Source organism: Canis lupus, chromosome 33 (assembly GCF_003254725.2).
Source record: "Canis lupus dingo isolate Sandy chromosome 33, ASM325472v2, whole genome shotgun sequence".
NCBI lineage: Eukaryota > Metazoa > Chordata > Mammalia > Carnivora > Canidae > Canis > Canis lupus.
The window spans coordinates 30,854,766-30,867,614 of record NC_064275.1 but is presented as its reverse complement, the minus strand read 5'-3'; the positions used below and the strand labels follow the sequence as shown (position 1 = coordinate 30,867,614).

Sequence of the window (12,849 nt, the reverse complement as noted above, 5' to 3'; positions counted from 1 at the left end):
AAGTTAACCCAGCATAGCTACCTGATAAGAACTTTCCTAGGCAGCCCCATACATACAGTTAGATACTATTAAGATTCAAATGCTCTCTGCTTGCCCTAAAAGCTCCTACTAATAAGTATAATCCTTCTCTCCCTCCTCATGTCCTCTTGTAGATGATTCAGCTCACTTGGCAGAAGTAAACCTATATTCACAATGCAAATCAACCATCAATTTCTAACTATGCTAGAAAACAGGATTATACAATACCAGTAGGTCACAGCTTTTTTTATTTGCAAATTTAAGGACCATTATAACTACTAATAAGGTAGATGGATGCATAGTTCTTTAATAGTTTGTTAAACTTATCATATTAATAATTTTAGAAATACTAACCTCAACTACAGCATCATTACTAGAATACTGTGCCAGGTCTCGAATCCCATTCATGAACTGTTTATTTGCAACACAGAAGGCCTTTCCGGTATCAATCATTGCAATACAAAGTTTCACAAGCTGAAAAAGAAAATCATTACACCAGATTGAAAATAATTATACAAATTAGTTGAACAAGTGCTAGCAATAGCTACAAGTTAGCCTAGATAAGATAAATAATGGTTCATCAATAAGGCCAAAAAAGACTAACTGAAAATTGTTCTTTTTAACTCTGACTTACAAAGCAAATTCATAGGAGGCTTGTACTGAAAAAAAGTTGACCCTTTGGAACCCAGAGGCTATATGGTAACAACAATAAATCATTTTATTAAGTCAAATTTGATCCCATAAATTAACTCCATAAAAATTTATTAAGCCCCTCTTAGAAGAAAAACAGGGGGGATCCCTGGATGGCGCAGCGGTTTGGCGCCTGCCTTTGGCCCAGGGCGCGATCCTGGAGATCCGGGATCGAATCCCACGTGGGGCTCCCGGTGCATGGAGCCTGCTTCTCCCTCTGCCTGTGTCTCTGCCTCTCTCTCTCTCACTGTGTGCCTATCATGAATAAATAAAAATTAAAAAAAAAAAAAAAAAAAAACAGGGAACTTCAGGCAGAACAAGCAGTATGCTAAAAAATACATGAATTAAAAACAAAACCTGTGGTATGTTGGAGGAAAAGGGAGCAAATTGGTGTGTTCGATTAGTGATGCTAGGCATTTCAGTGTCACTCTACCAACACAAACACCTGAATTGATTAACCAACCATATTTCTCCAATGCCTACTGTTTTAGGCATTGTGCTAATCATAAAATTGAGACTTTCATTTTTCTTACTCTGTAATTCTTTTCCTCCCTCTCTTTCTTTTTTCCAACCTTATTTTTCTACTTTCATTCAAACAGAATATTTTCTTTTTTTATTATTTTTTTTTATTTTTTTAAAGACTTCATTTATTCATGAGAGACACACAGAGAGGCAGAGACACAGGCAGAGGGAGAAGCAGGCTCCATGCAGCGAGCCCGATGTGGAACTCGATCCCAGGACTCCAGGATCAGACCCTGGGCCAAAGACAGGCACTCAACCACTGAGCCACCCGGGCTTCCCGAACATTTTCTTTAAACAAATAAAATCTTGGGTGAATACATATATTTTAAAAAAGAAGTGAGAGAAAAAAAAATAAAAAAATAAAAAAAAAAAAGAAGTGAGAAAGAAGGATACAGAAGGGACAATAGGGAACACTAAAAAGGGGGTAAAGAGAAAAAATAAACCCTTTAGAAAACATCTAAAGGATCTCAGAAGTATAATTTAAAACTGTTACCCTAGGACCTAGAGGAACAGAAATTAAAAACATAAGGTCTGCTCTCAGATGCTCTATTCTAACCAGCAGACAAGCAGATAAATTCTATGCAGCAACACAACTGCTATGCATGACAAAAAAAACCATGCATGATCAAACAAAGGAAGAACACCTAACCAGGACTTTGGACATCAGGGAAGGATTCCTGGAAAAGGTAACACTTGAAAAAAGCCCTGAAGGCCAACAAGAATTAGCCAATCAAACAAGAGTAATGGGAAGATTCTACTCTAGGAAGAGTGTGTGCTAAGGCCCAGCAGCTATGTGGGCAGGGCAAATCAGAGGCACTAAGTAGCTTAAAGCAGTATGAAAATGTAGGGCATTAAAAGTGTGATGTTGAAAATATATGCAAGTCCAGATCAGGACAAGCCTTGTATACAATGCTAAAAGGTTCACATTTTGTATAAAAGAAAATGGGAAGACACTGGTGAGTTCACCAGAGTTCCATCTTAGAATGATGATGTAAAATGATAAAACGTAAAGACAAGGAAATAGAAGATAAGGAGATTAGACCAAAAACCATGACAGGCTGAATTAGGCAGTAAGCAGGGAGAAAAACTAGGAGACAGATTCAAGAATTACAGTCAAGTACCCGTGTACAGTTATGTAGACTGCATCCCACCAAGGGTAAAAATAGGAGCTGAAATCCAGCCTGAGCTCTGCTTGCCATGAGCTACATCTGCTAATTCCACAAAGATACATTAAACTGGCCAGCAAAGATTTTTTATTTCACTGTTAGGCCTGTGAGGTGGCCCTGAATTTAATGGGCCTGTGATATTAGCCAAGTGGAAAGTTAATCAAACACAAGTGAAAGCTGATGTCTGAAACAAAAAAGAGGAGTATGCTGTAGATACAGATATAGAAGTCATCAACAAATATACAGTTATCAGTGTTACAGTGCTATATCCTAGACAGAAAGCAGTGTTCTCCTCTAGGAAAGAGATTAAAGGATGATTAATTTTTCACTGGGTACACACTTTGAGGTTTATATCACATAAGAAATACTACTTATTCAACAAATTACATAATTAAAAAACAATTAAAAGGTTCCACAACACAACAAATTAAATAATTTTTTAAAATTAAACTAAAAGGTTCCATAAAAACAGAGAGGTTGGTACATTACGGTTAAAAACAAAGGCTTGTGGGCTTAGTTAGCTTAGGTTCAAATCCTGCTGCCAGGGCAGCCCAGGTGGCTCAGCGGTTTTAGCACCGCCTTCAGCCCAGGTCCTGATCCTGGAGACCTGGGATCAAGTCTCGCATCGGGCTCCCTGCATGGAGCCTGATTCTCCCTCTGCCTGTGTTTCTGCCTCTCTCTCTCTCTCTCTGTGTCTCATGAATAAATAAAATCTTAAAAAAAGAAAAAAAATCCTGCCATATTAACCACGTAAACGATCCTGAATGACCTCAACCTTAGTAAACTTAAGTTTCTTCTCTCTGAAATGATCAGAATGGTACCAAACTATATAGTTACTAAAAAAGAATTAAAATAATGCACATAAAAATCTTAGGGCAAACCATTACTGGCACATGGTAATTACTAAAGATTTACATTTTCTTGTCAGAGTTTTCTTGTTTGCTTTTGGTTTTCTGTCTTGTTTTGTTTCTGTTGCAGGGAAGCTTGAACACTTTCTACTTAAAATAAAGAGTGGTAGAGAAAGAAAAGGAAAAAGATGGCTAAAGCAAAGTCCTGAGAAGTTAAGAGTTTGGAATTACATAAGAAAGGGGATACGATACTTTTATCACTCAAATGGGAGGAAAAGTGAAAAAAGAAAAGGACAGATTCTAAATTTCTAGGTTAGGAGTAAGAAATAAAAGTGTTCCCACCAAAAGGAAGATAGAGTCAAAGTCATGTACTAAGAAAGAAGAACAAAGTGATAAATCATAAGAAAACAGAGAAGTATAGCAGCTGTTTAACAGTATAACAAGATAACCTGAATAAGTCTTGGAAAATTTGTTTAACATCAAAAATTCCAGAAATGTGAAGCTCCACCAGTTGGTTTCACCAATTGTGTAACTTCTCCTATAGAGTTCTGTAGCCCAGATATGACACAGAGAAAATACAGATGGTTAGATTAATAGAGTGAAAATTCTGTGGAGTGGGTCTTATGGAAGGGAAATGAAGGCCTTCAGGAGAAAAATATGATGGAATAAAATTAAGAGTAGACTGAAAGGGTTCACAGCAGTATTAGTCATACTAGCCAAAAAGTGGAAACCACCTAAATGTCCATTGAGTGATGAATGGATAAACAAAATGTGGCATATCCATACAAAGGCATATAACTCAGCCATAAAAAGGAAATACTGGAACATGTTACATGTGCAGACAAATCTTAAAAACATCATGCTAAGTGAAAGAAGTCAGTCACAAAAGGCCATATTATGATTCTGTTTATATGAAATGTTCAAAATAGGCAAATCCCATAGACAGAAAATAGATTAGTGGTTGCCAGAGGACGAAGGACAAAGAAAATTTGGAGTGACTGCCAACAGGTACAGGATTTCTCTTGAAGATAATAGAAATGCTCTGGAATTACAGTGGTGAGGATTGCACAATACTGTGAATATGCTGAAAACATTGAATTGTACACTTTAAAATGATGAATTTTATATTAGGTGAATTTTACCTCTAAAAATGCCCCCCCCCCCCCTAAAAAAAAAAACCACACTGAAAGGGAAGTGAGTTTAAAAGGGATCTAAAATATCAGAAGTTTATAGACTGGAATACTAGAAGGCTAGCTAGGCTTGAAGATCAGAAGCAGGGACCCCTGGGTGGCTCGGTGGTTGAGCATCTGAGCATCTGAGCCTTTGGCTCAGGTCGTGAACCCCCAGTCCTGGGATCGAGTCACACGTCAAGCATGGAGCCTGCTTCTCCCCCTGCCTATGTCTCTACCTCTCTCTGTGTGCCTCTCATGAATAAAATAAGATCTTAAAAAAAAGAAGAAGATCAAAAGCAGAAGTGAAATGAGAACTGGAAAGACTAGAGTCTCAGGTAAGAAATTAAGAGATTAGCATTCCAGAGTTGCAAGATGAGAACTTTGAATGGGAAGGCATAGCTATGACCATGAAAACAGGTATGAGAATTAGAATAGAGGTCACCATTACCGGACTTGGAAAGACAATGGAATTGCATATAGCATAACCACACATATACTGCAGCTATTCAGGGGGAAAGGCTGACTTGGTGATAGAAAATTTGCCAGCTGAAAAATCCTTAGTAGATGACACTGATGGCAGGTATAACCCAATAATACAAGCCTACAAATCTTCCCTAAGAGTAAATATCAAAATAGTCAAAAATATCAAGCTAGTAGCCCCAATTCATTCAAAAGTTCTTTTTACTAAATTGATAAACATTATGTTACAGCACTTTTCCAGATGATGAGAATATAAACAACTTATCCCTGACTGTCCCGGAGTAAGTAACAACCTAAGTCTCATTTTTCTCATGAGCAAACTGGGTGTAATACCAACTTTGCAACATGTTGTGACAGTTGGAGATAATAGAAGTAAAACTTAGCACTTGATACATAGTAAGTGCACATCAAATGAGGGGTTTTTTTCCCTTCAAAAACTGTCTTCAAGGAGCTAATAATTTGTTGAAGAGATACCATCATTAACATTTACTTAGAACATACCATGTGCTAAGAACCACGAAAAGCATTTAAAATATACTAAAACACCATATTCTCATATTAACTCTCTGAGACAGATAACTCTAATTTTACCCTTTTTGGAGATGAGAAACTGAGGCACAGGAAGGTTGAGGAACTTGCTCAACACCAAATAGCTTAGTAAGTGGTAGAGCCAGATTCAAATGCAGGCAGTCTTACTCCAGGCTTTGTGTTCTTAACTATCAGGCCATGCTACAATCCCAAGACTACAATAATATAGTAAATCTAAATGGAAGTATGTGCAAGAAAGAATACTAAGTATGAAAGAACCTAGGTATGGTAGTACTTGAACTGTGGTTTAAAGAGTATCTGCTTAACATACAGGGAACAAGCATTCCAGTGAGAAGAAGCAACAGACACAGAAATCACGTCTCGAGCACCAAGGTGCTCCTCGGTGCTGCCAAGGCTAGGACAGCTGACAGAAAGGATGTGTCTTTGGACCCAGCAGAACGAAGCCAGGCATGCAGCGCTACTCTCCACAAGGAGGAAAAGTACTGGTAACATATATTATAAGCAAAATAATGTAAGCTAAGTCATCAAGCCAGTTTATCCTGCTGGTGGCATGATTTACAGTGATATTACAGGTGGAACTAGCCTCGCACAAAGTTATGAAATCACATACTAATCCTAGGCAACCGTCCCCTCCTCTAGTCCTTCGGTGCCATCACCTTCCATGACAACCATTTCTTCCTCTTCTCTGGTTCTCCTCTCTGTGAACTCCTCAGAATTCTAAAGGAAAATGACAGATACTAACCTATGAATTGGGAGAGGGACATTTTATAAGAAATCAAGATCATAACTAGAGAAATATAAAAGTAAGTATGGACCTTCTATTCAGATGGAAAATAAGATTTTTTTAAATGTCAAAATTTCCATGATGCCTTTATTAGCCCTTTGGGTAATAAGCACTCTAGAAAGGGCTTAGAGATCTTAGTATTGATTGCCAATATTTTTTTTTAAGATTTTATTTATTTATTCATGAGAGACACACAGAGAGAAAGAGAGGCAGAGACACAGAGAGGCAGAAGGAGAAGCAGGCTCCACACAGGGAGCCCGACGTGGGACTCGACCCAGGACTCCAGGATCACACACTGGGCCGAAGGCAGATGCTCAACCTCTGAGCCACCAAGGTGTCCCAACTACCTCCCAAAATTATTGTAAAAATCAAAGAACATAGACACGTTCTAAGCATTTAGATGCTTAGAACTAAGCATATAAGCACTAAGCATATAAATCAAAGTGTTTTTGAAAACTACAGTGTACAATACAAAAATAACTTATTACTAAATATTTTCTAAAAGTTCTGTTTTACATACATGATACTACTACTTTATATAGTTTCTACACTATTTACATTATATATATATACACATACGTTTCACAATTTCAAAACATTTTAAAACCTTCAGCATATTTTATATTCTTGCTATTCAAAGTGCAGCCCATGGAACAACAGCATTGGTGTCATCTGGAATCTGATTAGAAACACAGAATCTCAGGTACCCCAGACTTACTGAATCAGGATCTGCATTTTTGCAAGATCCCCAGGTGTTTCCTATGCACAGTACAGTTTGAGAAGCACTGCTTTACACGGCATATCATTTACAATAATTAAATAAGAAGCTATTTTCAGAAAAGGTACTTCAAGCATGTGCATCTGATTTATCTCCATAAATTGTAAGAGAGAGATTTCAGTAAACAATGGTTACTTGAAACCAGAAGCCATGTGTTACTCATTTTCATATTTCTTCCTGTTTTATAGCAATATTTCTTAGGTAAAGGAAAGATGATTAATAATTAATACAGAAGATAGGAATCAATGTACATTCACCGTTGAATAGAATATGAACGTTTAATATCAATTATTAAATATACACTAAGCATTTCTGGCCTTAGCTGTAAAAAATGGAATCAGTATTTTAAATTTCGTTTATACTTAATGTATCCAGATTCACACTTATAAACAAGAACAGTCAGGTTATATATGAAAACCACTGAGCACTGAAAAGACAGGCAACCTTTTGGATGGAAAAGAAAACAACAAGGGTATCTAGTTAGCTTTGAAGGCAGATTGTTCAAGTTCTTGTTCTGGCACTTGTATTTTCAAAGTCTCTCGTGTCTACAGCCTCAATCTCCCTGCGTGTAAAATTGGGATGATAGTAACATTTATCCTCATAGAGATAAAATCAAAAAGTAACATGAATCACCTAATACTAAAGGCACAAATCACTATTAATGTCTTAAAATCTTTAAGTAAAGTTCACCTTATCGAGCTTTAGTTCCAATTCGGCCACATCTCCTTCTACTTCTTCCAAAGCAGCCCTAGAAAAATCATACACGAAACAGGTTACCATGTGCTGGCTCTTCTCAGGTACCTGTCCCCCCAGGTCCACCCTCCAACCTCCTTCCTCCCCTCTAAGTTATCATGTGTTTAAATGTTACTTTACTTTTGGAAAATAACTCAATGAAAAAAGATATGAATACTTAAAAACTACACTTCACATTAAGTAATAATTACGTTAGAATGAAGTGTAAATACTCCATTAACACGCGATGTAACAGATTAATACTATTACTGTTTAAGGTAATGAGAGAACACATTAGACTGATTCAAAGCAATCATGTTACTCAAATTAATAACACTAATTTGAAGTATTTAGCACGTTTGTGGGTTTTTTTAATGAGGAAGAAATTTTAAAAGTTGAGCCTTAACAAAGCTCAGATTTCTACTCAATAAAGCGCACCTAACCAAGTAACAGAGCATCCTTGGCAACCAAAAAGGAAAGGCTTTTTACTTTTATAAATAGTTCAGAAAAATGTCAGCCTTGTTTAAGCCTTTTGTTTCCCACGTATTTTTAAGAAATCAGTAGATACTCTTAATTGTCAGGAGAATTATAAAATTCTAATACTTGTTAGTACTTGGTATCACACCACAGGCAACATTCCAAAATTGGAAATTTGGAACAAAACAGAAGCAACTAGAACTTCTAAGGATAACAAGATTTTACACTTAAGAGTTAAGATATAACAAAACACAATTCATCTACTTTAAGCCATCTAACCCACTTGCAGGTACCTGCTTGATAAACTAGCAACATCCCAGTAGTTATTTTATAAATTAACCAAATTTGTTTCAAAGGACACAACAGTGGGGGATTAACCATCCAAAAAAGTTATTTTGAACTCTGAGTAAGAAATTCTCAGTTAGATAACAAATCTAAGAAAAAGATGGCTAAAATATAAGCTCTATTCCCAGAAGAACCCACTTAACCTCGGGGTCATGTCCGAATAACCATTTTTATCAGCTTGTAATTCTACTTCTCTACCTGGTAACATTTACTGAAAAAAGTTTTTAATCTCCTGATCACTGGGGAGTCTGCTTGTCCCTCTCTCTCTGGCCTTCCCCCTGCTTGTGCTCTCTCTCTTAAGTAAATGAAAAGTTTTTAAAGATTGTATTCATTTATTAGAGAGAGGGAAAGGAAATACCAATAATGTTTTATTTTGATCAGATGGGAAATTACATCTTTTCCACAGAAAAAAATCAGTACTATGATAGAAAGCTATGTTTCCATTTCACCCTCCTCCTCCAACAGCCTGAATTTCTTGTCCAGGCGGTTAGCTTATTCAAGCAGGTGAAATGCCACTATAATTACAGTGAGAATTAATATCATACTACTGTGCCACAAAAGAAGGTGGGGGAAGAGATAGCCTCTATTGTGCTGGGATCAATAAATCAACAGTGCTGAGTAACTGGTTAACAGTCCCTTCCAGCAAGTAAAGGGTATAAAGTTAGAATGAAGATACTAGTCATTTAAAAAGGGGTAAGGTCACTTTAATGAGAAAAAAAGAGGATTAAAAAACTACAAACGTGGAGACTACTACATAATGTTGTCTTCAAATGAGCCCAGAAAAATAAAACCTGAAGAAAAAGGTATTTCTGTGGTGAAATCACAATAAACTTAGGAAGATATACCTCTAAAAAAAAATTTTTTATGTTGACTTTCTACAGTCAGTCCATTCCCAAGAATCGTATCACTGCAGTTAAGTTTGAGACCATAGAGAAATAAAAGTTACCATCACTGTTGAAAGAATTAAAATCAAATGTTCACCCAAAGCAGTTAAACTACAATGCTGACCCTATTGGCGGCACCATGGTCAGTACCTTAGGGAGGAGAGAGCACGGTCCCCTGCACGGCTCATAACCGGGGTACAGTAGGCAGCTCTGAGGAAAGAACACTGTGCCTGATAATACTGTCAAGACAACCACGTATTTCAAATAAGTTGGGACTCTCAGCAGACTCACAATGGAAGAAAGGAGCAAGATGGTAGGGGACATCTAGGGCCACGCCCAGACAAAACTGTCAAAGATTATAATCAGAGACCATATTTGCCCTTTCATGGCTGTTCCCCTTCATCCTTTTCAGGAACTGAAAATGGCACTTAAGCCACAGGATATCCTGCAAATTGGAGAAGGTAAAGATCCGCATACTGGGTCTTTCAGGGTTCTGTCTATGACATAGCTTAGGCTGCTAAACAAATCACATCTATAACTTTTCCAGGTTCCCTGTTACCAAAAGAATCCATTTTAGTACATGATGAAAATAATTCTGCCATATATTTTCACTGTGTTTTACAATTCGCATGGGGCACCTGCATGTATGATATAGCATTTGCTATATTAATAGCACAGAATAGTAATATGAACTAATGAAGAGAAAAACCATTAACAGGAAATGAGCTACAACCCCAGAATCTTGAATTGGAAGAAACTCTTGGCAAATTGCTGAATGTCAGAACTGTTTAATGGAAGTAGAACAGCTGTGTTTAGAAAAGCATTTCATGTAGTATTTCATCTCCATTAAAACCCTGCAATATAAGGTCTGTAAACAGGATACAGAAGAACACAAATTTAAGAGCCTAATAAAGAGACTTGGGGTTTTAGAGACACTGTTCACATAGTAAATTTGTGACACTGAAGTGCCTTCTTCTCAGTGGAATGAGCACCTTACCACTACCAGCTCCACAAAGCACCCTATATTCACATCAAATAGAACACCTGGCTCTCACTACGATAATTCAACTTTTGGTCTTGTTGCCTAAACTGAGAGACATGAGTAGAGACTATAGTCCATTTAGCTATCTATCCCTAGTTTATTTAGTTACATTTGTTTACTGGATGGATAAATGCATCATTAAGAAAAATTACCTAATCTGGAGCACAAGACCACTCATGATGGCTATACCTGCATCTCAGTGCACACGTGTTTATGTGTAATTTCCCAGTTCCCTCTTTCTCCAAATTTTAGTCATTCCACTCTGCCTCTAGAGCTTCATACAGATGTTACTATAAAAGCCTTTAAAGAAAATAAAAGAAAAAAGAATCCACAAATAATTGCACAAATGTCAAAATAGATTTACAATGAGTCAGGTCTTTCCATATATAAGGATAAGTCTATATACCTTTACCTAACCATTATTATAATACCTACAACTTCTTCTACAGTTGAAAGAAAGAGGAAATTCTTGTAATGTAACACTCTAGACAGAATATACACTAATACAGGATTTGGATTTCTAAAACAGGGCTGGAAAGAAACCTCAAAGGTTCTAAGGAGGAATTCACTGTAACACCACCACAAAATTACATTAACATGATTCCATAACTACATTCAACTTATAATCAAATAGAATCCCTGAACATTTAAAAAGAAAAATCAAAATAGTTACACTAAAATGGCGCAGGAGGATTTTTTTTAAAACAACTTTAAAAAACACTACCAGAGGGATCCCTGGGTGGCGCAGCGGTTTGGCGCCTGCCTTTGGCCCAGGGCGCAATCCTGGGGACCCAGGATCGAATCCCACGTCGGGCTCCGGGTAAATGGAGCCTGCTTCTCCCTCTGCCTGTCTCTCTGCCTCTCTCTCTCTCTCTCTCTCTCTCTCTCTCTCTCTGTGACTATCATAAATAAATAAAAATTAAAAAAAAAAAAAACACTACCAGAAAATTTCAGACAAATGAAGAAAAAAGATTTGCCTTCCTTTTCTCTAACAACAAACAGGAGCAAATATCCATTGCTTGGGATATCCAGATGAAATAAACAAAGATCCTTGCCCTCTAGACTTTACAATAGAAGAAGAAGAAAGTCAATAAACAACAAACATAATAAATACATCATTTAGATAGTACTCTGTAAGATGGTAAGTGCTATTAAAAAAAAAAAAAGTCAAAACATCAGGAGATGCAGTGCAGGGGGCAAGGATACCTACAATTTTAAGTAGGATGTTCAAGCCAGTCCTTATTGACAAAGTGACATTTGGGCAAAGCCTGAAGAAGTAAATCACGCAAAGGATGTCATGGATGGAAAAAACAACCAATGCCATGGGTTACCCTGGTGTGTTAAAGGAATAGCAAGAAGGCTGGCATGGCTGAAACAGAACAAGCAAAGAAGAGAGACGCAGGAGAGGAAATGAGAGAAATAATGGAAAGCCCCATCACCATTAACACTGAGGATCTGATGCAGGGAAGAGACACAATATGACTTACTCTTTCAAGAATCATTCTGGCTACTATATGGAGAAGATTGTAGAGAAACAAACAAACAAACAAACAAACAAACAAAGGCAAAGAGACCAGTTAGGAAGCTGGATATCATCCAAGTAAGCAATGAAGGTGGCTTAAACTAAACACCAGTCACTGGTAAAAAAAAAAAAAAAAAAAAAAAAAATGCTAATCTGGATGGATTTTGAAGGTTAGAGCCGAGAGGATTTCCTCATGAATTGATGTGGTGTGTGAGTACATGTACAAGTATGCCAGTAAGCAGATAGATGTGAAATTAAGGATGGATTCTGAGTTTTTAGCTGGAACAGTCAAAAAGACAGAGTTGCAACCAACTGAGATGGAGAGGACTATGGGAAGAACAGGTCTGGGGAGAAAAGAACTGTAGTTCAGGTTTGGACTTGATCTGAAATATTTATTAGATACGCAAGCGGTGACACCAAAGAGGTGAATAAATATGAGTCTAGAGTTTAGAGGAGTCTGAGATGGGGGTGTAAGTTTAGGAATCATGAATATAAACCGTGTTTACAGCTGTGAGACTGGATAATATTGAAAAAAGTAAAGATAAAAAAAATAATTAAGGACTGAGTTCCAGGGCACTCCAGTATTTAAGGTCAGGCAAAACAAGGAGAAACAGCAAAACAAACAGAAGAAGCAAAGAAGGAGATAATAGCAAAACCAAGAGAGTATGGTGTAGAAGGAAAATCAAGAAAATGTTAACAAGGAAGAAGAAATGATCAACAATGTCAAAAGCTACAGACACATCAAATAAGATAAGGGCTGAGAATAAACATCAATTTTAAGTCAAGTCAAAATGGTTAGGAATACAATTTTTAAATGTTGAAAAAACACTTCTGCCCTGA

At 37.0% G+C, this 12,849-nt stretch overlaps 1 protein-coding gene across 8 annotated transcripts in view; it reads right to left on the bottom strand.

The window, feature by feature from the left end:
• The window catches only part of ACAP2 (ArfGAP with coiled-coil, ankyrin repeat and PH domains 2), a 131,228-nt gene that overhangs the window by 77,697 nt on the left and 40,682 nt on the right, over positions 1–12,849 (bottom strand). For 7 of the 8 annotated variants that reach the window (XR_007408047.1, XR_007408048.1, XM_049105559.1 and 4 more), the window contains exons 2-3: positions 7,698–7,755; positions 373–492 (exon numbers count right to left, since the gene is read on the bottom strand). Coding sequence is in view for 6 of the 8 variants with exons in the window: in XM_049105559.1 (XP_048961516.1) it covers positions 373–492; positions 7,698–7,755 (178 nt within the window). In the remaining 2 variants the exon portion in view is untranslated. Of the gene's footprint in view, positions 1–372; positions 493–7,697; positions 7,756–10,639; positions 10,681–12,849 lie in introns of those variants that run through there. The other variant, XM_049105561.1, reaches the window with a different exon arrangement.